At 45.5% G+C, this 26184-nt stretch overlaps 7 protein-coding genes across 10 annotated transcripts in view; 3 read left to right on the plus strand and 4 right to left on the minus strand.

Annotated features, from left to right (window-relative positions):
- The window catches only part of dhx30 (DEAH (Asp-Glu-Ala-His) box helicase 30), a 52356-nt gene extending 49557 nt beyond the window's left edge, over nucleotides 1–2799 (plus strand). Inside the window, exons 14-24 of the mRNA XM_085929537.1 lie at nucleotides 39–117; nucleotides 212–316; nucleotides 400–575; nucleotides 703–909; nucleotides 986–1067; nucleotides 1194–1387; nucleotides 1456–1615; nucleotides 1689–1846; nucleotides 1938–2041; nucleotides 2116–2255; nucleotides 2348–2799. Coding sequence (XP_085785663.1) covers nucleotides 39–117; nucleotides 212–316; nucleotides 400–575; nucleotides 703–909; nucleotides 986–1067; nucleotides 1194–1387; nucleotides 1456–1615; nucleotides 1689–1846; nucleotides 1938–2041; nucleotides 2116–2255; nucleotides 2348–2592 — 1650 coding nt within the window. The 3' untranslated portion in view covers nucleotides 2593–2799. The remainder of the gene's footprint in view (nucleotides 1–38; nucleotides 118–211; nucleotides 317–399; nucleotides 576–702; nucleotides 910–985; nucleotides 1068–1193; nucleotides 1388–1455; nucleotides 1616–1688; nucleotides 1847–1937; nucleotides 2042–2115; nucleotides 2256–2347) is intronic.
- A 3391-nt stretch (nucleotides 2800–6190) lies between these two features.
- LOC147046102 (alanine aminotransferase 1) lies at nucleotides 6191–14174 on the minus strand. Of its 2 annotated transcripts, none has more exons than XM_085929964.1 (15): nucleotides 13016–14174; nucleotides 12804–12938; nucleotides 12180–12732; nucleotides 11483–11811; nucleotides 8920–9060; nucleotides 8756–8845; nucleotides 8581–8689; nucleotides 8324–8454; nucleotides 7993–8236; nucleotides 7842–7921; nucleotides 7566–7702; nucleotides 7322–7496; nucleotides 7106–7261; nucleotides 6862–6974; nucleotides 6191–6573 (listed from the first exon to the last, which is right to left on the minus strand). In XM_085929964.1, the coding sequence occupies exons 5-15, from the start codon at nucleotides 9013–9015 to the stop codon at nucleotides 6483–6485; spliced, it is 1422 nt and encodes a 473-aa protein (XP_085786090.1). In that variant the 5' UTR covers nucleotides 9016–9060; nucleotides 11483–11811; nucleotides 12180–12732; nucleotides 12804–12938; nucleotides 13016–14174; the 3' UTR covers nucleotides 6191–6482. The 2 variants fall into 2 exon arrangements, with proteins under 2 accessions (XP_085786090.1, XP_085786089.1); XM_085929963.1 differs by having other exon boundaries at nucleotides 9627–11811.
- LOC147046103 (nanos homolog 3-like) lies at nucleotides 9601–11180 on the plus strand. The gene has a single exon (XM_085929966.1). The coding sequence runs from the start codon at nucleotides 9743–9745 to the stop codon at nucleotides 10340–10342; it is 600 nt and encodes a 199-aa protein (XP_085786092.1). The 5' UTR covers nucleotides 9601–9742; the 3' UTR covers nucleotides 10343–11180.
- LOC147046104 (ranBP-type and C3HC4-type zinc finger-containing protein 1-like) lies at nucleotides 11357–14717 on the plus strand. Its single transcript, XM_085929965.1, has 8 exons — nucleotides 11357–11841; nucleotides 12229–12400; nucleotides 12471–12554; nucleotides 12626–12767; nucleotides 12865–12955; nucleotides 13025–13310; nucleotides 13518–13600; nucleotides 13712–14717. Exons 1-8 carry the CDS (start codon nucleotides 11572–11574, stop codon nucleotides 13856–13858), a joined length of 1275 nt encoding a protein of 424 aa, XP_085786091.1. The 5' UTR covers nucleotides 11357–11571; the 3' UTR covers nucleotides 13859–14717.
- gpaa1 (glycosylphosphatidylinositol anchor attachment 1) lies at nucleotides 14325–18501 on the minus strand. Of its 2 annotated transcripts, XM_085929961.1 has the most exons (13): nucleotides 18366–18501; nucleotides 18022–18113; nucleotides 17275–17454; nucleotides 17097–17208; nucleotides 16881–17028; nucleotides 16700–16801; nucleotides 16435–16631; nucleotides 16176–16372; nucleotides 15943–16096; nucleotides 15794–15862; nucleotides 15512–15705; nucleotides 15274–15444; nucleotides 14325–15203 (listed from the first exon to the last, which is right to left on the minus strand). In XM_085929961.1, the coding sequence occupies exons 2-13, from the start codon at nucleotides 18093–18095 to the stop codon at nucleotides 14960–14962; spliced, it is 1842 nt and encodes a 613-aa protein (XP_085786087.1). In that variant the 5' UTR covers nucleotides 18096–18113; nucleotides 18366–18501; the 3' UTR covers nucleotides 14325–14959. The 2 variants fall into 2 exon arrangements, with proteins under 2 accessions (XP_085786087.1, XP_085786088.1); XM_085929962.1 differs by lacking the exons at nucleotides 18022–18113; nucleotides 18366–18501 and adding an exon at nucleotides 17782–17844.
- Nucleotides 18502–18848: 347 nt separating this feature from the next.
- exosc4 (exosome component 4) lies at nucleotides 18849–20176 on the minus strand. The gene is made up of 3 exons (XM_085930351.1): nucleotides 19941–20176; nucleotides 19454–19660; nucleotides 18849–19348 (listed from the first exon to the last, which is right to left on the minus strand). The coding sequence occupies exons 1-3, from the start codon at nucleotides 20109–20111 to the stop codon at nucleotides 18989–18991; spliced, it is 738 nt and encodes a 245-aa protein (XP_085786477.1). The 5' UTR covers nucleotides 20112–20176; the 3' UTR covers nucleotides 18849–18988.
- A 104-nt stretch (nucleotides 20177–20280) lies between these two features.
- prkacbb (protein kinase, cAMP-dependent, catalytic, beta b) lies at nucleotides 20281–26125 on the minus strand. 2 transcript variants are annotated; one of them, XM_085930346.1, is made up of 11 exons: nucleotides 25641–26125; nucleotides 25429–25576; nucleotides 23115–23176; nucleotides 22904–23032; nucleotides 22673–22771; nucleotides 22521–22603; nucleotides 22315–22441; nucleotides 22128–22223; nucleotides 21864–21986; nucleotides 21618–21782; nucleotides 20281–21512 (listed from the first exon to the last, which is right to left on the minus strand). In XM_085930346.1, exons 2-11 carry the CDS (start codon nucleotides 25472–25474, stop codon nucleotides 21387–21389), a joined length of 1056 nt encoding a protein of 351 aa, XP_085786472.1. In that variant the 5' UTR covers nucleotides 25475–25576; nucleotides 25641–26125; the 3' UTR covers nucleotides 20281–21386. The 2 variants fall into 2 exon arrangements, with proteins under 2 accessions (XP_085786472.1, XP_085786471.1); XM_085930345.1 differs by having other exon boundaries at nucleotides 25429–26125.
- Between the last annotated feature and the right edge of the window lie 59 nt (nucleotides 26126–26184).

A 26184-nucleotide genomic window follows, 5' to 3' on the forward strand; every position in this document is an offset into this window, starting at 1 on the left:
TTGTCATGTCTACAAACTTGTCATTATTGCGAGAATAGAGACAAAGCGATGAGGTCGGTCCAGATCTGGATCTTGTTGCCGACGTCATCGAGCACATCGACAAACGTGGCGGACCAGGTAGCAACCCAATCCTCCCCCCCCTCCTCCTCTTCTCTTCTGTCCTTTCCAGCTATTCATTGACTTGACATTTCAAATGTCCTTCCATCCACAGGTGCCTTATTGTGTTTCCTGCCCGGATGGCAGGACATCAAGACGGTTCAAGAGACGCTCCAGATGAAGCCACACTTTTCGTCTGGCTTGCACAAGATCCTGCCATGTAAGTGTAAACATCTGGCTTTTAAAAAACATAATAAAACCGAAATAAATAAAAATAACTTCTTCTGCCTATCTTGTATTCAGTGCACTCAAGTTTGTCAGTGGCAGACCAGCAGGCAGTGTTCCAGCGCCCTCCAGAGGGCTGGAGGAAAATTGTCCTCGCCACCAATATAGCGGAGACCTCCATCACCATCGACGACGTGGTTCACGTGGTGGATGCCGGAACACACAAGGAGCATAGTTATGACCCGCGCACTAAAGTAAAACTTCCTTGAATGTTTGGATGAAAAAAATAACTTGATATTTTTTTACATATCAATTAAAAACAAATATTTTATAGCAGCGCAAGGACATTAAAGACACTAAGGTCATTTGTGCTGATGTCAGGTGTCGTGTTTGGACACGGTGTGGATATCCCGATCCAACGTGACTCAGCGAAAAGGTCGAGCGGGACGCTGTCAGCCGGGTCAGTCGTACCATCTGTTCCCTCGCAAACAACTGGACGCCATGACGCATTTCCCCATCCCGGAGATCCTTCGCACCCCCCTGGAGAGCTTAGTGGTCCAGGCCAAGATCCACAGTCCCAAATTAAAGGTTCCTCCTCGATGCCGTGTCATTTGAATGCCTTCATCCAGCATGTTGAGTCATGCGCTCTATTTTTCCCATACAGGCTGTTGACTTTTTATCCCAAGTGTTGGACAGCCCTGAACAGGAAGCCGTGTCGGATGCCGTACGAAATCTGCAAGACATTGGTGAGTCTTTTTGACCGACGACAAACAAAAGTCCCCTTTTACACTTTTTACAACTTCATCCCATAATTCTATAAAAAATAAAAATAAATTCCCCTTAAAGTGTTTCTCATTATTTTCTGTGTGCAGGCGTCCTGGACCGTCAGGAATCGCTGACGCCTTTAGGAGTCCGCGTGGCCTCAATGTCATGTGACCCACGTCTGGGCAAAGTTCTGGTGCTGGGCGCTATGTTCCGCTGCGCCTTGCCCATGCTGTCCATCGCCGCCTGCCTCACGCGAGACCCGTTCTACAACAGCCTACAGAACCGAGCGCCGGTGGCCAAGGTGAGATTGGCCGCAATTGGTGTCGCGCTGGACCGCACGCGCCGATCCGTCACCGCTGTCATCGGCAGGCTAAAGCCGAGCTGAGCGGCTCCAGCAGCAGCGACTACCTGGCTTTCAGCCGCGCTGTGCTGGGCTGGAGGAGACTTCAACAGGAAGGAGATCGTTTTGAGCGAGATCGCTACTTGGAGGAATTCTGCTTGTCCAAGGCCAGCCTGCGCTTCATCAATGGTACGTTCTCATCATAGTCCTTTTTTTTTGGTACAGGTTATGAAAGACCATCTCTTGCTTTGTTTTGCTGCAGGTCTCATCTCTCAGTTCAGCGAGAATCTGTGTGAGGCTCAACTTGTGTCCCGTGCCATCGAGTGCCAACGTCACTCGTCACTGGTCAACCAGCACAGCGAGCAAGAGCAATTGCTTAAAGCCGTGCTGCTGGCCGGACTCTATCCCAACCTCATCCAGGTACGAGTGAATTCGAAGGGCTTCACGGCAGAAATAGCTCAACTGAAAAACTTTTGGGGTTTTTTTTTTTTCCCCAACTGTAAAATGTTAGGTGAAGAGAGGCATCGTGACCAAAGGTGGACGCTTTCGGCCGAACAACCTGTCGTTCCGTACGCTGGGTGGCGGCGTCCTCCTCCATCGCTCCACTGTCAACAGGTAAGATGTGCTTTTTAGAAGACGTGTAGCACATTTCCCGACGTCTTTTTTTTTTTTTTTTGGGTGATTTGCAGAAAAAATGATGAACTTACTTGTCGATGGCTCACCTTCTTCGGCGCCGTCAAGTCCAATGGCTCCGTTTTTATCCGCGACTCATCAGCCGTCCATCCCCTCGCCCTGCTTTTGCTCACAGACTGCAACGTCACGGAAACCGGTAAGCTTCAATGCCATTTTTAATTTTTGTCCGCTATAGTCGACAAGAATCCCCCATCCCACCCCTTTCCAAAAATCTTCTCATGTGTTCAGTGAGCGGAGATGACGTGGAGGTGGCGCTCTCGGGCTGCCCGCTAGCACGCTGCCGGTTATCGGCCAACACATGGGAACTGCTGTGGGAATTGAGGACGTCCATCCAGGCCATGCTGCGCCGCAACCTCAGACAACCCGCTGCCGCGTACTCGAGCCAGGACGGCGAGCTCATCTCTTTGCTGGTGGAACTGCTTAATGGCTCAGATGGCAAAGCGTGGACTCCAAATGATAGCGACGTGGACTGATCATGAATACACATCACAGATTAACTGAACTGTAGTTATTTATTTGCTTTTTTTGTTTAAGTACCTAACATAATTATTGAACAAATCTATTCATTTGGATTGTACAGACATATGAAAAGTCAAATGTTTGTTTTTGTTCAAATAAATGAAATTATACAGTTGTGTCCTGAAAGTTATTTGATGTAAAGCGCAGCCAAAATAAGTAAACAAAATAAAACAAAAAAAAAGAATCAAATTGAGATTTTTGCTTTTTCTTCAGCTTTATTGCAGACACTGCATATTGTCAGTGTGGCGAGTAGTGATGTGCATTCCTGTACTTAAGTGAATTGAATCTTTAGAATCAGTTCACTGAAAAGCTTCGTTCAAACGAATCGTTCAACAAATCATCCCCCCCCACACACTGATCCTTCTTTTCTTTTTTTTAATGAAGCATATAATCAAAAATCATGGTCAAAGCTTAACTGATAGTGAAAAGTGCCACACCCGCCCTCACCCCCACTTTCTGATTGGCTGTTTGATCTGTGACGTCACTCGGACACGCTATTAGGTACACCGCCATTTTCAGGTGTACCTAATCACAGGCCACTTCATTAGGGAAAAATCATGGTCAAAATTTAAATGAAAGTGAAAAGTGCCACACCCGAACAACCCCCCACTTTCTGATTGGCTGGTTGATCTGTGACGTCACTTGGACACAGGTGCATCTAATTACAGGTAATTAGGGAAAAAGTTTAAATGAAAGTGAAAAGTGCCACACCCACCCTCACCCCCACTTTCTGATTGGCTGGTTGATCTGTGACGTCACTCGGTCACTCTATTAGGTACACCGCCATTTTCAGGTGTACCTAATCACAGGCCACTTCATTAGGGAAAAATCATGGTCAAAATTTAAATGAAAGTGAAAAGTGCCACACCCAAACAACCCCCCACTTTCTGATTGGCTGGTTGATCTGTGACGTCACTCGGTCACTCTATTAGGTACACCGCCATTTTCAGGTGTACCTAATCACAGGCCACTTCATTAGGGAAAAATCATGGTCAAAATTTAAATGAAAGTGAAAAGTGCCACACCCAAACAACCCCCCACTTTCTGATTGGCTGGTTGATCTGTGACGTCACTCGGTCACTCTATTAGGTACACCGCCATTTTCAGGTGTACCTAATCACAGGCCACTTCATTAGGGAAAAATCATGGTCAAAATTTAAATGAAAGTGAAAAGTGCCACACCCAAACAACCCCCCACTTTCTGATTGGCTGGTTGATCTGTGACGTCACTCGGTCACTCTATTAGGTACACCGCCATTTTCAGGTGTACCTAATCACAGGCCACTTCATTAGGGAAAAATCATGGTCAAAATTTAAATGAAAGTGAAAAGTGCCACACCCAAACAACCCCCCACTTTCTGATTGGCTGGTTGATCTGTGACGTCACTCGGTCACTCTATTAGGTACACCGCCATTTTCAGGTGTACCTAATCACAGGCCACTTCATTAGGGAAAAATCATGGTCAAAATTTAAATGAAAGTGAAAAGTGCCACACCCAAACAACCCCCCACTTTCTGATTGGCTGGTTGATCTGTGACGTCACTTGGACACAGGTGCATCTAATTACAGGTAATTAGGGAAAAAGTTTAACTGAAAGTGAAAAGTGCCAGACCCGCCCTCACCCCCACTTTCTGATTGGCTGGTTGATCTGTGACGTCACTCGGTCACTCTATTAGGTACACCGCCATTTTCAGGTGTACCTAATCACAGGCCACTTCATTAGGGAAAAATCATGGTCAAAATTTAAATGAAAGTGAAAAGTGCCACACCCAAACAACCCCCCACTTTCTGATTGGCTGGTTGATCTGTGACGTCACTCGGTCACTCTATTAGGTACACCGCCATTTTCAGGTGTACCTAATCACAGGCCACTTCATTAGGGAAAAATCATGGTCAAAATTTAAATGAAAGTGAAAAGTGCCACACCCAAACAACCCCCCACTTTCTGATTGGCTGGTTGATCTGTGACGTCACTCGGTCACTCTATTAGGTACACCGCCATTTTCAGGTGTACCTAATCACAGGCCACTTCATTAGGGAAAAATCATGGTCAAAATTTAAATGAAAGTGAAAAGTGCCACACCCAAACAACCCCCCACTTTCTGATTGGCTGGTTGATCTGTGACGTCACTCGGTCACTCTATTAGGTACACCGCCATTTTCAGGTGTACCTAATCACAGGCCACTTCATTAGGGAAAAATCATGGTCAAAATTTAAATGAAAGTGAAAAGTGCCACACCCAAACAACCCCCCACTTTCTGATTGGCTGGTTGATCTGTGACGTCACTCGGTCACTCTATTAGGTACACCGCCATTTTCAGGTGTACCTAATCACAGGCCACTTCATTAGGGAAAAATCATGGTCAAAATTTAAATGAAAGTGAAAAGTGCCACACCCAAACAACCCCCCACTTTCTGATTGGCTGGTTGATCTGTGACGTCACTTGGACACAGGTGCATCTAATTACAGGTAATTAGGGAAAAAGTTTAACTGAAAGTGAAAAGTGCCAGACCCGCCCTCACCCCCACTTTCTGATTGGCTGGTTGATCTGTGACGTCACTCGGTCACTCTATTAGGTACACCGCCATTTTCAGGTGTACCTAATCACAGGCCACTTCATTAGGGAAAAATCATGGTCAAAATTTAAATGAAAGTGAAAAGTGCCACACCCAAACAACCCCCCACTTTCTGATTGGCTGGTTGATCTGTGACGTCACTCGGTCACTCTATTAGGTACACCGCCATTTTCAGGTGTACCTAATCACAGGCCACTTCATTAGGGAAAAATCATGGTCAAAATTTAAATGAAAGTGAAAAGTGCCACACCCGAACAACCCCCCACTTTCTGATTGGCTGGTTGATCTGTGACGTCACTTAGACACAGGTGCATCTAATTACAGGTAATTAGGGAAAAAGTTTAACTGAAAGTGAAAAGTGCCACACCCGCCCTCACCCCCACTTTCTGATTGGCTGGTTGATCTGTGACGTCACTCGGACACTCCATTAGGTACATCGCCATTTTCACGTGTACCTAATAGCAGGCCATTTCATTAGGGAAAGATCATTGTCAAAGTTTAAATGAAAGTGAAAAGTGCCACACCCGCCCTCACCCCCACTTTCTGATTGGCTGGTTGATCTGTGACGTCACTCGGACACGATTAAGTATACTGCCATTTTCAGGTTCGTTCGCGAAGATGCACGAGTGAGTGACAGACAGTGTTGCTGCTATGTCAGCTGACACACGTTATGCCGACATTGATGTTTTAATTTTTGTATTTGTTGGATTGTGGATTGTTATTATACCTAATATAAACACATTTGTGTTTGAATAAAAGGTTGAAAAAAAACCCGTTATGCCGACATTTGTGATTCTGGGGGACACCAACTCATAACAATGTAAAACATACGTATTGCCATATGAAGCAGTTAACCAAATGTCTGATTTTTATGTTTTAATTGGCGAATATAAAAACAAGGAATAAAACACCAGACAAGTTTTAACAAATGTTTATTCAAATGATAATAATAATAATAAAAGTAAATTCCATACCAGCAATGTAATGTAAAATTGCAGTAGATATATTGGACAACAATATTTAGAAAGTGATTCGTTCACTCTCATTCACTGAAAAAAAATCATTCTTTAGAACGAATCGTTCACTCACGAGGCAACACTAGTGGGGAGTGTACACATTTGATTTGTTTTAATTTTACTCTGTATTCTATAACTTGTTTAAACTTTCACATATTACTAAATCAAATCCCCCTGGTTAATATATCAATCATTCAAGTAAGTGTTTTTACTCGGGTTACTAAATAAAAAAAAAATCATGGGAAATATTTATGAGAAGTCCTTCATGAACTGTAGGTGAAAGGCACTGAGGCGTCTCAGAAGTTCCTCCATTATGTCTCCAGCAGTCATAATGGAAAATCTGTACAAGAAAATGAAAGTGACATTGATCACGATGTTAACATAATAGTGTCAGCATCAAGTTTCTTAGGTCATTAGATCTGACACATGGTCATTTTTAAAGTTAGGGGTCATGGGGTCAAAGGTAATTTTTTTAGGCCTGACTATATATGGTCATTTTTTTTGCTATAAAAAAAAAAAGCCTTACTATACATGGTCATTTTGTTTCTAAATAAAACCCTTGGTCATTTTTTGTTGTTTAAATAAGAAAAACAACCTTACTATACATGGCCTGGGGAAAAATACTCACCTGAGATGGTAGGTGCCTTCCTTTTGTCCATACTCACAGCCCGGCCTAACAAGCACACCGGTGTCCTCCAGCAGTCTGGTGCAGTAGAACATGTCAGGTTCCATGTCGGCTTCCTGAAACGTGACATTGTTAAAATGGCCATTCAAATATGCGAGTGCTGCTGTGTCGAGTCAATCTTATTGGCTTATTATTTATAAAACTGTGCCTGTGAGTCAAGTCAAGCACAAAATGAGCTGCACGTGACCTTGGCTTTGATGATGGCTTTCGGAGTCAGGTGCAGTCTGGGGAATGCAAAAGCTCCTCCCTGTATCGGCTGGCAGCTGACTGCAGGCAGCCCTTTGAGAACCTGCTGCGCTCTCTTCACGTTGTCAACCATCGTGCTCCTCATGAGCTCCGTCTCCTACGGAAATGTGACCGATCCATCTGGCACGAATGATTTTATGTGAAATTATGGACTCACACGCTTGAAAAGCGGGTATGAGGGATCTCCCGGCTGAGGGGGCTTGGCCATCAGCTCCAAAGCAATTTGCCCGACAACGGGCGGAGTGGTGTGCATATGGAAAATCTGCTGAATGTACGGCATGACGGTGGGATCCATGTTGACCAGCTCCACGTATCCCCCTCGAAGACCGCACCTGGGAGCAAAAAGTGACTACATGGGCCAATCGGGAGCCTTTGCTCGTGCCGTGTGATTCACGGCTTACTCTCCCATGAAGCCTTTGGATACCGAGTGGAAGGAGGCCAGCTCCAGCGTGTGGGACAGAGGAGGCCCCAACTCATGCAGGAGCTTCTTGTAAGACACAAACTCACTGTTGGTGTCGTAAACGCTGCCCTGGTACACCTGTGGGGATGACATCACTCAGCTCATTTGCATATCACCAATATAAATCAAGTTAAGAAATACATGGAGCCATTAATAAGAATTAAGAATTAAAAGATTGTGTTATTATTTTCACAGTTTGAATTTTCAAACTCCTTACCTCATCGACAAGAAGGAAGAGTTTGTTCTCTGCCACAAACCTGATGACCTCCTCCATGGACTTCCTGCTCTGGACGTGCCCTGAGGAGCACCAGCGGTGTCAAAGGAAACGTTAAGGACCCAAATGGCTGTTGTGCTTCGGACCCACGCACCTGTAGGGTTTCCCGGGTTGATGACGTACAAAGCGATAGGCTGGCACGCTCCCCGGGCGGACACCAAGGCTCGCTGCAGCTCGTCCACCCGCAGCTCCCAGCCGCGCTCCTCGTCCAGGAAGTAAGGGACGGTGACGCCCCCTAAGGCCGTCACCGACAAGGGGGTGGTGCTGTGGCCCGGCACCGGCACGAGCACGCCCCTCTTGGTGGACACCTCGCTGCTCAGCATGAGTGACAGAATGCTCTGCTCGTTTGGGCAACATTCGTAAGATCGGTCGTAGTTCTACACTGCCTCCGAGCGTGGTCTAATTGAAACAAAACCAGTGAATACCGTGAGCGATGTCTGGGAGCCGGGATAAATCCAAATGTTTTCGGGATCCGCTGGAACGCCGTCGCGTTGGCTGATGAACTGAGCGACGCTCTCCACTATTTCGGGGATACCCGCTGTGAGTGTGTACGAGCCTGAAAACAAAGAAAGTCTAATTTATCGGTAGGCAGTAAAAAAAAAAAAAAGGTAACCCAAATTGATGCGTACGATTGAAGATCTCGATAAAGGCTCGATTGATTAGTTCCTCCCTCCCTAATTACCGACACTGCCGCCATCACAGCAGCGGAGGATCTTCTGCGTCCGCTGTTTGACGTCCACCGGCAGGTTGTCGCCATCCAGAAGTTGTGGGTAAAGACAAGCAGCGAGCACCTGCCCCAGCACATTCAAATTAATCTACTGATTTTTTTTTTTTTTATCATGATCCATCTTTGTTACCTGTCTGACAAAGGTAAGAGGTTTTATGCCAGCCCCGTGAGGATCACCCCAGGAGACATCGATCACATTTCTGTAGGGCTTCTTCGCTCCCTGGATGCCGCATTTGGTTGGAAAAGTACCAATAAATAATAGCACATTTTGTTGATTTCAATCATCATGTTTACCTGCTCCAGCATCTCCTTGATGAGAGCCGCTCGTTCCACCAGGGCCGCCATCTTGTCCGGCCTCACGGTCATCAGGCGGGAGCTCATCTCCTGCATGTCAGCAACTCCTTTCTGTTGTCTAACTGTCTGCAAAATGTATTCCTGGTTGAAGAAAAACACGGGTGAAAAGGAAATGAGTACTTCATTAACAGACATGTCTTTTTGGTTTGTATTGAAGGCCGCAAGATGATTGGCTGATAGAGAACGAAAGCCGGTTAATAAGTTAACATTGGAGCAAGCTGTTAGACATAAGTTTTTCATCCTTGTATTCATTCAAACCTTTATAAACTTTTCAGGTGACGTCTGAGGTGAGTCTAAGGTCAGACCTGACTGATTGGTCCACTTTAAACGGACCGGGAACTCTCGAGAATGTGGCAGAGTTAAAACCAAAATAACATTATTCAAAAACGAAACAAAAATGAAATGAACCGAAACAAAACGGCATTATATGTACTTTTCTAAAATTAAAAAAAGTTTTTTGTTTCTGTAATTTCATTTGTATTTTATTAAACCTACAAATGTGTCAAATCATTTGGCCGGACCCTGTATTAACAAAGACGTCTCACACGTAATGGTTATAAGTATAAATTGACTTTTTATGTCCTTCAAATCTGGATCTGGAATGTTGGTCTCACCGTCGCGTCACTTTATGACAGTCAATTAATTACCTTGCTCTCTTTACGACAATTACTGCTATCAGTACATCCGGGGAAGAGAAGACTCGTGGTCACCTTAGTGAAGATCAAGTGTTCTTATCGGGGTTGAAAACGCCATAACGAACACCATGGAAAATAGGCCTTCCTTCACGGATGAGAACAACAAAAGTTTTGAAATTTGGAAAGACTACATGGGTCTGTCAGATGTAGTCCGAGAAATCAGGGGTTGGAAAACCTCCGTCCAATCTGCTCCACACTCGGAAAATAACGTTGGCGCGAGTTTGGGATCTCTAAGCGATAACGCACTCGCAGGTAGAAGCGACGTTGAGACCAGTGTTCCAGCTGATCGTGTTAACCGAGGGTTCTCCACGAAACATCCACCGGACAGCCTGCGGGACCTGTTGATTGCTTGGGGAGGAGCAAGTGCACTGCCGCAATGGAGTAACATGGCGCCTCAGCAGATACCCCGCTTTCCATCTCGAAATGTTACAAACATGAAGTGCGTGTTTTGTAAACATAACGGAGAGACCGAACTGATCTATAAATCGCACTGGCTGAAAAATCGCTCTGGAGAAATTTTGTGCCCGTTTTTGAGAAAGTACGTGTGTCCGCTGTGTGGTGCAACTGGCGCCAATGCCCACACTAAGAGGTTTTGCCCAAAGGTTGATCCGACGTACGTCTCGGTCTTCAGTCGTCCGAACGAGAAATTCCCAAATTATTCACAGTAATTTGACATCCAGCATTGACTGTGAATTAGTTCAACACCTGCGTGCTTTTTATGGTTCTCGTTTTGAACATGCACGTGTATGTTTTGGAGGTGTGATCGGTGCACGTGCTGTTTTCTAACTGCCAGGCAGGCACTGTTTGGAAACTTTTTAATATTTTAAAATGTGTTCGGCATGCTATTTGAGGAATCACGCTCCCTGTTTCGCTTTTACACAATGACTCACTGTTTAGTGTGGGGAAAATCTTGTTACTAAGCATGTTCTTTTTAGTATTATGCTTGTAACCTTGAAAAAACGAACGCCCTCGTTCGTGGAGATAATGTTTTGTGTGCATTCCAATGATATAATGATGTGTCGTAAAAATGTTATTTCAGGAAGAAAGTTTCGCTTTTACCTAATCACTCACTCTGTGTGGTGGAAAAATCTTAGGAACTAAGTATTTTCTTTTCAGTATTATGCATTTTACCTTGAAAAAACGAATGCTCTCCGTTTGTGGAGATGTGTTGTGTGCATTGAAATAAAAAATGATGTAAAAAAAAAAAAAGAAGAAAAATCAGTTATCATGAATATCTGAAACTGATTGAGAGGAAGTCACTGCAATTGGTAGAGAAGGATATGTGCAACTGTTGCAGCGTAGCAGGTATAAAATAGACTTCACAGAATGATTAACTAATTAAGCACAAAAAAAGACTATAAAAAATAAATTAGATACTGAAAATAATATTAAGGGGATATGGACTCTGCTAAACATTATTTGAGGAGGTACCAAACAACACAATTTATCTTCATAAATATATAACACTAGATCATTTTTTGATTTACAAACGCACGCATTTTTATCTAATAATTATTAATTTCTTCAGTATTATTTAAAAAAAAAAAGATGATTAATTTCCATTTAGTAGAAGGCAGTACAACCTCTCACACACAAAAAGACTATGCAAAAGCAATTTTTCAAAATCTCGCGTTGTTTCCTGACGGAGGATAATCTTTGACGAACATATGACGTATTGTGCGTCTACTTCCTGTTTTGTTTCGTCTCTCCTTCCCGTATCTGGTGGCTGGCTTGATTTGGGTCAAAATGGAACACTTAGCCTGGCAGGCGGACAAATTCGACCGGCCCGCAAGTACACGCGACTTTACCTCCCATCCGTGGACCTTCTAAGCCGTACAGTCGTCGCTGACGCTCACTCGGTGGGGCTTCCGAAGCTCCCACACGTCCGCGGGGCGACATGGCGCTCAGCTCGGGCGGGTGGGCTCCGCAGGTCTCGCTGCTCGGTTCTTCCCAGTCCGGAGCCTTCGACGTCGGCCTCGCTCCCTCTTCGGCTTGCTGTAGCACAGTCTTAATGTCCGTCCGGGTGTCGGTGTCCCACTCCGGTATCCGTCCCTTGTGCTTGCCCGGAGCAGACAGCGAGGCTCTGCGACTCCAGCTCAGCATGGATCCGAGCCGGGCCGGAGAGTTTCGATTGGCCCTGCGGGACACCAGCGGGAACCGCAACGTGGTGAGAGTTCATCATTAAGCACCAGCAGCCAGTCGAACGTAACTTTTGATCTATGCTATATTTTGGTTACGTTTTCAAGAAAACGTATGAAATTAATATGATCATTAGCGCAACATTGATTAATACCCAAATAAAATTTGGAAAACAGGCTACAACTAAGTGTGATAATTGCGCTGCGCTGTTTTTTTCCAAGTTGATGACGGTCCAAAATAACCACACTTATTATTCTCGCGTGATGTGACTGTGTCAACTGTGGCTAACTATTTATACATTTAATGAACATCATATAAGAGGAGTTTACAGCTAGTATACAGTTATGACTGGGTGTATTTATTTACCTGTAGAGGGCAGGAGGTCACACTAACCCAACTTTTTCTTCCCGTCCAGTTGGTAGAGTTCGACCTGCGCTCGGTGCACTACGAGGTGAAGTCGGCGCGCTGCCATGAGATGCGTCTGACGGCGCCGCCTCACGACTTTATCCGCTTTTCCTTCCGCTGTGATCGCGAGGCAGAGGAGTGGGCCACCGTGGTCATGTCGTCGCTGCGAGAGGCCCAACGGGGTCCGTTTTTTTTCTTTCTCTGTGATGTTCATGTACATCGACGTGCACTTGTGACTTCTTCTGTCTACAGTTGCAAACATGGCCACCTACGAAGAAAGAGGCAAACAAACAGAGGCCGTGGCCGCCGCTACGAAACCGTCGCTTCCGCTTGTCGGTGGGTGTCGCCGCTGATCCGCTAACTTGAACTCCTTGATGCATTTAGTCACTTCTTATCATTTGATTCAGAGGAGCTTTGCTTGGAGCTCGTCAAAGCGGTGGAGGCCGGCGACGCGCATGCTGCCGCCCAGCACGCGTCGGCGCTGGCCCGGCACAAAGCGGCTCTGAGTATCCAGCTGGCAGAGAAGAACTACGCTAGTGGGGAGATCAGGTACTAGAACGGCAAATTTCACTCGTGTGTTTGTACCTGATGATGTGAAAGTTGTGTAATTTAATAACTCCCATGTCAACAAATTGTTGTCCGACAGCTTGTCAGTGGTGGTGGAGGACGTTTCGTCTTCCTGTTGCTTCACAGTCAAAGTCTTCCCCTACATGACAGTGGCTACACTCAAACAACAGGTTCCAATTAGCATCACCAATTAGCATCATCCATTAGCATCCCAGAGTAACATCCGTTACCTCCTTCAGGTGTTTGCCGAGTACGGCTTCCACCCACGCGTGCAGCGCTGGGTGATGGGTCAGTGTCTTTGCACAGACCCCCGCTCGCTGGCGTCCTACGGCGTGCAGCGCGACGGCGACACGGCGTATCTCTACTTGATCTCGGCGCGCCAGGCTCGCATCACGCGACAGCTGTTCCAGCAGGATCTGGAGGGCGCCCTGTCCGCCCCGGCCCTTCTGCCCGGCAACGGGCCCGCGTCACAAGACCGCCGAGGCTACAGCACATTACCGCCGCGGTTACCCCACACCGGCCAGGGTCAGTCTGGATACACTTGTAGGACGATACTCAATACAACCCTTTCAAAAGCGTTCAAGAACTTTCTGGCATTTCAAAATGTAAAATTCAGAGCAGTCAGTTCTTTTGGTGAGCTTTGATATTAGCACTTCATTGCAGCTTGTACATTAGAAGGAAAAGTGACCAAAAGTGATTGTTTTGATAAGTATTTCTTTGGTTAAATCACAGGTGGTGGCGATAAACCAGCTGACCTACAGGTTGTCCTTGACATGGAGAATCTGCACTTGAGCAACAAACCTACGAGACCACAGGTAACTAAACATTTTAAACAGGGTCAATTTACAACCTAAACTATTTCACCATTACCACAAAGAGAGCAATATTGTAAAGTTTGGCCAATATCTCCCTCCTCCTTCCTGTAGACGGAGTGGGCGTGTCCTTCATGCACTTTCATCAACAAGCCTTCTCGTCCGGGCTGCGAGATCTGCGCTACAGCCAAACCCGACGCACACGCCACCAACGTCCTCCAGCAGGCAGCGCGCGGAGAGCTGGCCTCAAGCAGCAGCTGACCACCCTTCGCCGCCATCTCCTCTCTCGTGCACTTCTCTCACTCACACACACATGCACACACACACACACACACATACACAATGCTATGCCAGTGTTGCCATACATGTTGTCTACATACACCGCAATGATTGTCAAGTGCACTGAAACTCCTGGCAGCCGACTGGCTGCTGGAGACGTTTGAAGCACTGTAGCATGACGCCGGAAAGGAGAGTTTGGCCATTGTTCACGGACAAAACGCTTCGAGTTTAGCCGCACCTCGTTTTATTGTTTTTTTTTTAAATTTAAATTTTGAGAAAAGAAATGGTGCCCTTATATTTATTGAAGGGGAGGTGGTGCGGGCAGGTGCGGGAGAACGTCGGGCTCTCTGTTAGGCTAAAACTGTGAAGTTGGCGTTAGAGATGACAGTTTGTTTACAGGGTGGTTACAAGTGCTTTTACTCTTTACAAATCGACTTTGATGGAGATGTTTTTTTTTTTTTTTCCAACGATTTTTTTATTGGTGTACATTTTAGGAGCTTTGATTTGACTTCACATTAGATTCCCTCCTCAAGGTGTAACAGCAACGGAATGAAATTATCAGTACTGCGTTTAAAAAAAAAAAAAAAAGCCAATGACAGATCAATAAACAATTAACATATCACCGTGGTTGTCTTATTGAGAAAATTGAAGGAAATTAATTATTATGTCAACCTCACTTCGTTTTCATTTTAAAACCTTTGAAACAAAACAAAAGGGCACCAGCAGTTTCATTTCAAAAGCAAGACGCCGAACGTTTTAAAACAAGTATAAAAACAAGCTCACATCTCCACAATGTACATTTGTCCTTTCTCAAATGCAAATAAAAAAATCGTACATAGTATTCAACTGTTTTCTTTTGCATAAATAGTGTACCATTAACGTGGTTATTTCCACTTGGATAGCTTCCCCTTAAAGAGTTCTTCAAACGGCAAACTAGTTGTTGGGACTGAATCTGGTTGCAGCCAAGTAGTGCACTCAATTTTGCCTCTATTCATGTCAAACAAATGTTCTCATGGAATACCTGCCAATCCTTGGGCGAAGAACCTGAGATCACTTTTGTTGAGTCGAAGGCTTGTCCGTGGTCTACTTCCAGAAAAGAATGTTCCAGAAAACCAGCCAGCAGGGATACACCATCAGCGTCAGTAGCGGGAAGACCATCGAGCCGTACAGCGTGTGGTCCAGGATGCCCTGCGAAATGACCGACAGGAACTGCAGCCAGCAGTCCTGGAAGCCCATGGGCATCTCCTGTAGCTCATAGAAGGCAAAGACGGAGAAGAGCAGCGTGCAGGCCGGGCTGAGGATCACCATGACCAAGGCTGTCGGGAACCTGACGGAAGCGACAAGCGGGTCAGTCAGTCTGAAGAAGGTGGTGGAGGCTTGATGTGTGCTGTTCATACTTGGGCATGTGTGGCGTGATGCTGGCGGCCACGGGGGCCAGCGTGAGGGCGAGGATGAAGCCCAGTGAGAAGTTGAGGAGGGCGGTGCAGCCCAGTAGCACGGCCAAGTACAACATGGTCACTAGTTTTAGAACCCTCCAGCCCTGCTCCGTCCCCTCGCCAGACACAAATCTATCACGGACGATATTGTTTAACTTCGGATTTCATTTTTAAGACTCGTAAATCACATCCCACTTACCTGTGCGTGTTGTGAGGCAGAGCCATGCCGGCCGTGTACACCGCGATGGCCGTCAGCACCACCGCCTCCGTCTCGGACACCGGGAAATGCTCCACTGCCATTTCCTGGAAGCGGACGGGCAGCATGTAGAGGGCCACTCCGGTCAAGTGGCTGATCACCAGAGGGGTCAGCACAGAAAGCAGGAGAGGACTGGACTGTTTTGAGAGAGAAACGGCGGGGGCGTGGATTAGCACAGACGTACGTAGAGTGGCAAATGTCGTCTTGTGCGAAGCCATAGACAACCTGCTCCACATTAGCGACGCCATCTTCTGTCGCTGGAGACATTGAGAGTTCAACCCACAGGTCCAAAGCCTGCGTTTTGGTCAAGAATAATATTGAACACATGAAGAATTCTGCTTCTGTTGTTTTTACCGGGCTTAAAGTAAGGATACGCGCAGCGGCAGGATGACGGCGATAAGGCCGAAGGCAGTCATGTAGTAACTGATGGGAACAAAGTGGGACAGAGAAGGCAAAAGGTAGAAGAAATAGGCCTGGTGAAGGCGCTCCAGGAGGTTGTTGAGTTTGCGATACATTGCCTCCAGGAGCCTAAAGGTACATAGACACACATACGAGGGAATCAAAACAAAATTGACGTCGCCGGTTCAAATGGAATGGTAACACGAACCTGCCGACGGAGTTGACAGATGTCTTGTATTGACGGTAGCTGTTGATGCCTTTGATGGTAGCCGCCTCCACGTTGTAGCGCAGGAAGAGCCCGTGGTCGCCCCAAGGATGCCCACTGGCCTGCTTGACCATCATCAGCATCATGGTCTGCACAGCATGGGTGTAGCCGGACAGGCTTTCCCAGTCGTTCCTCTGCAGCTGTGATGGATGAACGCACATTAAAACAGGCGTCTTGTGTTTTGGTTTTGCCCGTTTCCTACCTTTCCCTGGATTGTGCACAAGACATCAAACTTATGACAGAAAGCATAGAAGAGGTTCATGAGGTCCAGGTTGGGTAGTTGACCGTTGAGCCCCTCCAGCACGATGTCCAGGCTGGTCACCACGTTGCTACTGAGTTCCAAGGATAGCGCCGCCTGAATGGAACCAGCGCGGCCTTGGATAGGCGACCAGTTCATTCCTACGCAGAGGAAGAACGTCGATGACGCCTGATTGTCACAGCACGTGCATGAAGGAGGGGCGGGTCACCTGAGATGTTGGTGTGGTGGTATCCCTCCAGCCAGGCCTGGGTCCCGATCAGATCGTGTTCATTGACGAGGAAGATGATGTCCTTGGCCCAGTATACCTGACCTATGAACGGTAAAATAAGATGACGAATTTGCTTTTACTTTCTATTATTGCATCATGTCCACTCTTATGTCAAACGTACTTCTGAAGTACTGCGCCAAAACCAGCAGCAGCCCCACAGCTTGGTTGTTGTCATCATCTAGACCGCACTGAGCGGTCAGTATCAGGGCTTCGGTCCTTGGAGCTCGAGGTGCGCGGAGGATGCCGTACACGTTTGTACCTTTCACCATCTTGACAGAAAACAAGGGAGAAATGACGTTTTGAGTCCGAAAATGTGTGACAAGAAGAGTCGACTTACAAATCTTTCTTTGTTTTCATCCGGGAAGGGCAGTGTGTGGGAGAAGGTCTGTGTGAACACCTCCAGGCCTCGATCTCGCATGGCTTTCACCAACCAGTCCACCGGCATCCCACTGCATGCAAAATCATTTGGTTCCAACAGAACTCTTTGCCATCCATCCGAACGTTGTCAGTCTTACCCGGCTTCCTTTTTTTGTACCCCAAACTCCCTGGCAGTTACAATGGCTCTCTCTCCGGCTTGGAAGCGCTCCTCCACCATGGTGGACCCCATGGCGTTCTCGGACATGTACGTACGAAGGTTGAACGGCTCGAAGGCCAAACCCATGAAGCAGGCCATGCCTGCCATGTAGCACAGAAGACTGGAGGGGCGGAAGTGGAATGAGAGGATTCATGATATCTCCCGCCAATTAAACTAGTTCCTCAATCTACATTCTTGCTCGATCACTTGAAACATCATCAGTCGCGGCACGTGCTTTGCTCCAATTCAGAGTACGGCTACTGTACAGATTGTCTGGTATCTTGTGAAATATCTCAAAATGCATTTTGTGCTATCAAAATGGCCAATATACCAAAGAAAAGGACTCAGAGTCACGTGATCTAACTGTGATGAATTTTCGCAGGGGACATTCAAAAGAACAGCCATTTCTCTTACAAATGGACAATATGATCTTTAAGACTGGTCTTACCAAAATGCTCCTTGCCAAGATTTCGGCCCCATACTTTTGGTTCTTGCCATTGTGAAAGACTTAAAGCCGTGCGAGGGTGAGCATTGAAGTAGTGCTTTGAAATGCAACATGCCTTTATGTTATATAACCCCTCACGTTGTTAATTGCTTTTACTGTTAAGGATATTGGAAATATTGCAAATAAAGCTTCTTTAAAAAATAAAAGGTTATGAACATGAATGTGAGTGCAAAATCAACACACCAGATTGGAGCATTGAGGCGAGTCAGTACTCTGACCATTGACTTTCTTCTGTTGGGATCAGACAGAAGTCCCATGGTGCTCTGAAATGATTCCTGCAGCAAACATGTAAATTACTGGCGTATTCAAATACATAGGCAAGATAAATAAATGATAAATACACACTGTATTTGGTACGGGTTTCGTTCTCGAGACACCTGCTCTCACTGGCAACACAGAGCAATTTTCAAGCACCCGGCTAACTAGCTAACACAGCGACGACATAGTTTTTCAAGCACTAATACAAAACTATCATAAATGATTGATAATTGTATATTATCGTGTTTTATGAAGTTTAAAATAATTACCCTTTTCCAAGTGTGAACGCCGCCCTGAAGAGCCGAAGGAGGAAGCGTTTGCTTCTACTACAGTTTGGAATTTGCGTTGTTTCCACCCGGAAGAGCGAAATGGAGGACCTACTTCCGATAATAGAGGACCACTAAAACGAATGAAAGGTTCCTCCCTCCATCCACCCACCCATCCATCCATCCATCGTTGGCCGCTTACAACTCATTCATTCATTCATTCATTTATTTTCTGAACCGCTTCACAGTGTAGAAGATGGATGGATGGATACAGTCAGCCAAAAGCTTGAGGAATAAAAATGGGTCTTCAAACTTGATTTATTTATAAAACACTTACATGGGAAGTGGATTTTTACTAATTAGAGCAAAAGATACTTTTATTTGAAATTGCTCAATGCCTAGTTGAAGCCCCGAGCTGTGGGGCTGCATAGTAGCCAGCCCATAGTATTTAGAAAACGTAAATAAATGAATAAAACTTAAGCCATATTACAGAAAGAACACATATTTATTGTTTCTTACATATACAAAATAATGTACAATAGTATTTGGTGGAAAACAAACAGTTATAAAAGGGAAAAAAGATTCTCGACTTGTTTGAGTCCAGGAAATGAAAATAAAATAACCAATCAGTCTCCAGTGGCCAGCGAGGCCTGTTGGAGGTGTTGACGCACCACTTGGTCCAGCACCTTACTCACACCTTTGCAGGCCGTCATGGCGGCATCCATCATGGGCTCCAGATGGTCCTGATGTAGCCTGGCGTCCATTTGCAGCAGTGCGATCTGTCCGCTGCGAGGTAGCAGTGCGAGTGCCAAGGAGCTCACGCCGCCACTCTCTTCAGCGTAGCATAGGTCGGCCAGTGGCGTTTCGTCCACGAAGCCCACAGTGGAGGCGCACACATAGTCCAACATGGGTATGCCGGCATCAATCACGGCTAGGGTGGCGGCGTTTACGCACACGCTGTAGTTGCCTCCATCTGATTGGAGGATCTGTTGAAAAACAACAAGGTCTATGAGCATGTATGACAATAGAACACGGGAAAAATAGTGTACGCCGTCTTTTAAATACAAAACATCCCACAGGAGCATATTTACCTTCACGTAAATGTCAATCTGAGAACGCGGATAGAGTTGCGTCATCACTGCGGCCTCAAAGGTCTGCTTGAGGTGGAGGCTCATCTCGGTGGACTTGCGGTCCCCGTGTGGTCTCTTCTTCCTCTCTGACATGCTGAAAGTGGCCATGCTGTACTGGCAGTTGATGACAGCCCGGTCGTGAAGGGTTCGACTACGGGAGCCTCGCATCTGAAGGGTGAGAAAGAAGCAGCATATTTAATAGACTTTCAAAATAAATATTTGTGTTACTTAGGCATTTTTGGTGTTATTAGTATAAACAAATCACAATATCTTATAATAATGATATATAAATTTAGACAGAGTAATATGATTCAAATTTTCACGGCAAATGATTAAGTGGTTAATTGCATGAGTTTTATTTATGAATACATTTGACATTTCTCAAGAAACAAATGCATAGCAAACTAGTTATTTTCATAGTATCGGGCTAGCTTGCAATGCTACTTACTTCGTGTGGACCGTACACAACCGCTAAGGCTTTGGTGTTTCCCTGCTCCAAATACGCTGAGCCGTCAGCCTGAGCGAATACTCCCATGCGGGCTTGAACCTTGCGAAGCTCGGTGGCTTTGCGTCCATCTAGACGATAGCCTTGGTCAGAAAGCAGCTCCAAACCCGCCATGATGCCACTGGATCAGGTAGCGAGGGGAGAAGACATGTGCCTGCTGAAGTACTACATTACCCACAATGCCTTTCGCGGATACCGCTACGGAGAGCCAGAGTAGACAGTTTGATTGTACTTTTAATATTAAAACATAACTTGATTATGATGTTAATATTCGAAGTAAGAGTACTTTCGCACATTTACCACTTTTAAAAATAAAATTTAATAGCATCTCTAATGTGTATAAATAAAAATATATGAATCAATGCATATACGTATGATGTAATGAGCTGAACAAGAACAGGGTTACATGTGATACAAAGGAGCAGTTCTTCATTAAGCCAGTGTATTGGGTGAGGAAAACAGTACCTTTAAATCCAAGCGTTCAAATATGCCCACCACATAAATTTGCAATCCACATTCTTGAAAAAAATACAAATAAAACTCAAACAATCCTTCACGTGTGGTAACAAATACAGCTGCATTTTCTGTTCAGTCAAAAATCAATGAATGATAGTCTGTACTTCTTTCACCAAAACGATGAGGTGCAACGCTTCAATACTATTGATATTGACCTCAACTTTGAAACGAAATTTCTGAAAAATCCCAAGAAGATTTCTTTTTCACTCTTTCAATGTAAAGATCTGTCATGTATTGTAACAACGGGTCTTTTGTAAGCAGACCTTAAATCTATGGAGGGAATCAGAAATAAAAACATGACTAAAATAGTAGACAAACCAGAGTAACAAATAACACGTGTAGTAATGTAACATGGTTTCTTATTCTCAGTGCCAGGGGGTCGGATGATGCTTTTCGTCTCACTTTTTTCAAGGCAAAAAGCAAAAGGAGAAGAAATTCTGTTCCTTCGCCCGCTTAAAAACATTGCTTCTCACAAAACAGGACATATGACAAATGCTACCTTCTCCATGCCGGGGGCCATGAACACAACACGAGTCAATCCCTTATGTTATCTTATTTTCTGTCCATTTAAAAAGGGAGTGAAGACAACTACCTCCTTTCCAAGGTACAAAATAAAAAGTGTATTTTAAAAAAAAAAAAAAGAGAAAGAAAGAATAGGTGGCGTGTCTGCTTTAATACGCAGGGTGTAGGTGACAGTGAGAGGTTATCGGCACCAAAGGATCATGGTGACCTCATCGAGCTGTGTCGTACAAGTGGGAAGAATAGGACGGGGCGAGGAAACGTAGTCTCTGATTCAAGTCCTCGGAAGAGTGCAAAGATCCCTTTATCTCCCTGACGTATTCCGTTGTCGCACGTCCCCGATCTGTCCCGTCCCTAAAAATCGGCAAACTCCTTCACGCATTTTTCCGTGACGGAAACGCGGATCTCCTCCTCGTCGTAGTCGTCGAAGTTGCTGGTGTCCCCGGGGCCTCTGCACTTTGGGATGAACGGGGCCTCCACCTGACACAACAAACCGACAACATTGTTGACGACATTCTTTCATTCCACCCTGAACCAAGTGGTGGCTGAAATATAATCTGCCACAATGCCAGAAAATACTCTCGCCTTCCTCTCGTAGATGGCGATCCAGTCCGTGGTAGCGAACCACTTGTGTCCCTTGATGTCGTTGACGCCGTTTTTCAGGTTACCGAAGCGCTTGGTCAGGTCCACTTGCAGCAGGTTTCGAAGCAGATCTTTCAAGTCCGAGCTGAAGTGGGAGGGGAAGCGCACCTGAGAAAGACGGGACAAAGTTACTACGCTTGTCAAAATGACACACGTGCTGAGACACCTTCTGGACAGGCGTGCTCCTACTTTTCCGGAGACGATCTTCTCGTAGATCTGAATGGGCTGGTCGGCAAAGAACGGCGGGTAGCCGGCCGCCATTTCATAGATGAGGACTCCGAGGGCCCACCAGTCCACAGCTTTGTTGTAGCCCTAAAAGAAGCAGAGCAAGAGATAAAATTAAAAAATAAATGACTCAAAGTTGATCAAAAGAATGAAAACAAGCTCTAAATAATTAGAAACCGATGGACAGTTCAAATGAAGACGTGAGATTTCAATGAATTTGTGGCATACTTTGCTAAGAATGATTTCTGGGGCCAAGTACTCTGGTGTTCCGCACAACGTCCAAGTTCTCCCTTTAACTCGCTTGGCAAAGCCGAAGTCCGTCACCTTGGAGGAGAAAAAAAAAAAAAAGTCAACACGGCAGCCACTTGAGGACATTGCAGCCACAGCTGACATTGGCGGACACGCCGTGGCTCACCTGAATGTAGCCATGGTGGTCGATGAGAAGGTTCTCAGGTTTCAGATCTCTGTAGATGAGATCTAGCGAATGGAGGTACTCAAAGGTCAGCACAATCTGGGCGGCATAGAAGCGCGCGTGCGGCTCACTAGAGAGGAAGTAGATGGGTTAAAAAAATAAAATAAAATCTCAAGAATTGACTTGCGTACATTCCCGAGGGCCCTCACCTGAACCTCCCGATCCGTCGCAAGTGTGAGAACATCTCGCCTCCAGGAACATACTCCATCACCATGTACAAATTGGAGTTGTCCTAGAAAACATCACTTTGGCATCTCACATACTAAAAGCGAAATGAGTGAAACCCACGCCGTCGTCTTACCTTAAAGGCGTACTCGAGTCTGACCAGAAAGGGGAAGCTAACGGCTTGTAATATCCTCTTCTCGTTTAACGTGTGTTCTATTTGTTTAAGTTTCACCACCTGATGCAAAAAAATAAAATAAACAGTCATACAATGACCTGTGCACTCCAGCCAAAATATTAGGTACAGCAGCACATTGATGAGAACATAGATAAGAGGAAAAAAGTTGCGTTTTGATGGCTCCGAACCGACCTTCTGCTTGTCCAGTATTTTCATGGCAAAGTACTGCTCCGTTCCTTTGTGCTTCACCAGCATGACCCTCCCGAACGAGCCGGTCCCCAGAGTCTTTAATCTGTCAAAGTCATCTAGGCACGTCGTGCTCTACAGGAAGTGGACAGCGTGTTAGCATGTTGATGGAACCCATTGATTGATTTTTTTTTTTTGCTCTAAATGGCTTCCGGACCTGTGGTGGGCATTCCCATTTCCGCAAGAAATCTTCTTTGGCTTTGGCTAGGAACTCTTTAACTATAGAGGGGGAGAGAAAAACAAAATGAGAACTTTTCATCTGAAATTGCAGGCGTGAAAACCAAAATGTGTAAAGGAGAGGCATCGGAGGGGCACAGCAAATTCAAGTTGCAAGGGCAACTCTCATCTGGATATGAATGACTTGACACAAACACAAGGTTCAAAAACAGACAGGTGATACATGCTGGACAAATAAGGACATTTTCTGTTATTTAGTAGCCTCAAGTCAAGGGAAGAGTAACATTCAAAGGGGAAGAGCCACAGTCTTTTTTTTTTTTTTTTTTAAGGGGAAGGCTAGTAAAGACAGAATTGTAAGCAAAGACAAACCCAAGTATGGCAAACACAGTCGATATCCAGATGGAGAGAATGTGAGCGACGACAACCACAAAAAAAAAAAATCACACACTGATTATCAAAACACACAACAGCAAGCATGTCGAGCAAGTTTTGCACAATGAGGCCCGTGGCCAAAATTTGCAGGCTTATCTTTTTTTTTTCGTGCATACCAAACGTCTCTATTGATCACCAAGGGTGTGTTTTTTTTTCACCCCACAGGAACAATCACCCACCACCACATGGATGGAATGATACAGAAGAGACAGAGAGAGAGAAGAGTTTATGTAGACAGGAAACACACTGTGTAGTGACAGCAACAATGGAAATAAAAGTTGACACTATGCAGGAGACATATAAAGAAGACTGAAAGGAAACGATAAGAAAAAACTCAAAACTTCAAATTATTCAAATGAGATTTTTTACTTTTATATTGCTAATGATGGAGCATGCCAGCAACAGAGCAATTAAGTCTTTTTTTTTTTTTTTTTGTCTGTCCTAAATTATCAATTAAACTCGAGTGGCAAAGGACACTTTTAAATTGACCTCCGCCTTCCATACGAGAAGACGACCAGTTCTTCAAAACATAATATATGAACTCGTGATCCGATCAAGTTGTACAGAACCCGTCTTCAGCCGGTAACCGGATGACGAACGATGTCAAGGTTGTAATCTGCCGTGAGTGTGTCATGTGTTCAAGATACGTAGGCAGACTATAAACACGAGGTAATCTTGTGTGTATTCAGCAATGTAGGTAACCGGGTCGATCTCATCGCGCCGCCAATCGTTTCAGCTTAAAAAAGGGCTTTAAACCACCGAGCAGGAGCTAGCTTTCATACTGGGAATGAAACATTCCCGGCAACGTGAACTACGACAATAGCTATCACGATGCTCGTAAGATACGTCGTCTCAGCTCAAACACAATTAAAAAGCGCTTCATTGACACAAGCTCGTGTTGGGATTAGATGCCGATGAAGCGAGTTCATGTAGATCACGTGAGGGACAAGCACGTTCGCAGCGACCACCTAGGCCGAGTTACGTCAAAGCTTTCAAAGCTGGTAATGCTCCTTATCCTCTGACGAAGGTCTGATGACGAGCTCGCTCCCCGGTCAACGACCACTTCGGTGCCAGCCACATGTTGATGGGTGGGGGGTGACACACTTTCTGCAGCACTACTTTTATGTATGCAAAGAGAGGACACATTTGTTATTTCTTAGCCATATTTGGTCACTGTACTGTGCTGGGAGCTTTGTTTATGTAGACCGGGATAAAAATGTGGTAGTGGAGCCCCCAGGGGCAGAGCCACCAAACCCCCCAGCCTTTGAGTTTATAGCTATTTGGCGGCATTTGTGAGCTGGGGTTTTCCCGTTTTTCTTCTGCTGTTCCAATCTATATACAACACAGAGACGATGGAGTGACGCATGTGTGAAATGCCAATAGGACGTGACAACACACACATACTGAAAAAAGACAGGCCCTGAATTGCTCACGCCATCAAGGAGCGTTGAAATGACAGGGGCCGGGTTTCATCCAACGCAAAATGTCACGTACAAATAATGCATTGACATCTGGTGTTATTGTTTTTGTCATTCCTTTTTTTTCTTGGCTTGCTTCACGGGGAGCTATTAATGAAGCCGTTGTTGTTCACTTGGTTGTTGTTTTGCGACTTGCTAGGTTCGCGCACGAAAATGAAAATAAGCACACAAATAGAAACAAATGCTTTAAATAAAACACGCGAACTGAAAATATCTTTTAATTAAAAGTGACGGGTGACATATGGACTTCCCTTTCTTGCCCATAACAGGGCAGTTAAAGTGGCGCTAGCAGGCTAGGCTAGATGGTACATTTCAGGTTCGTGATTTAACAGACGAAACAATCCACGAATGACACCCGAAGGCGGACACACACGGCAGACTCACCGCTCTCTAGCTCGTTGCCCTTCTTGGCGGTGGCAGCGTTACCCATGGCGGAAGACACACAGCCGGTCACTCCCGACGGCGAGAGGGGGGAGATGGCGGCGGGTCAGTTAGCTAGCTAGCTGGCTAGCTAGCTTCCCTGCAGCAGTCGCTAATCGCGTTTAAAAATAGGTTTAGAAAAAAATAGATTTCATATGCATTGAATTTGCTCCTACTTCGGGCGGAAAAATCAAAAGAGTCCCCGAGCAGCAGCGCCCGTCACTCTTCATCCGTCGCCCCGGCGTCCTTCTTCCCCCCCAACCCCCGTGGAAGGTTCCCGCTGCGGCTCGTTGGCTAATGTGTGGCTGACATGAAGCTCACGGTCACTGCTGGTGCTCACCGCCCGCCCCCCCACGATTCTGTAAAGTGTCACAAACGCTACATGCTTCCTGATGATTTACTTGATAAACACCTTTTTTTTTTTTTAAATGAGCCAAACTAACTTTTTAACGACGCAGAATGTGCGTGCAGCTTTAAAAATGCCCTCCATATTGTACTAATTTGAGTACATGCTATTGACGTGAGCATCTGCCTAATAAAATAATTGTGAAATAATAATTTCAAGCCCTACTCTCAGGTTATAACCACTTTTCTTTACCATCACTAATATCTTTGTATGGATGGTAGGACTGGAGGTTCCCACGGTGCCCTTTGGCTCAAATTTGAGCAACGACGGAATTGCAATTTAACACTTCTACACTAGAGGGCGGCAGATCTCCG

The sequence above is a fragment of the Syngnathus leptorhynchus genome, chromosome 14, assembly GCF_054491065.1.
Source record: "Syngnathus leptorhynchus isolate UIUO chromosome 14, UIUO_Slep, whole genome shotgun sequence".
NCBI classification, from domain to species: Eukaryota; Metazoa; Chordata; class Actinopteri; order Syngnathiformes; family Syngnathidae; genus Syngnathus; species Syngnathus leptorhynchus.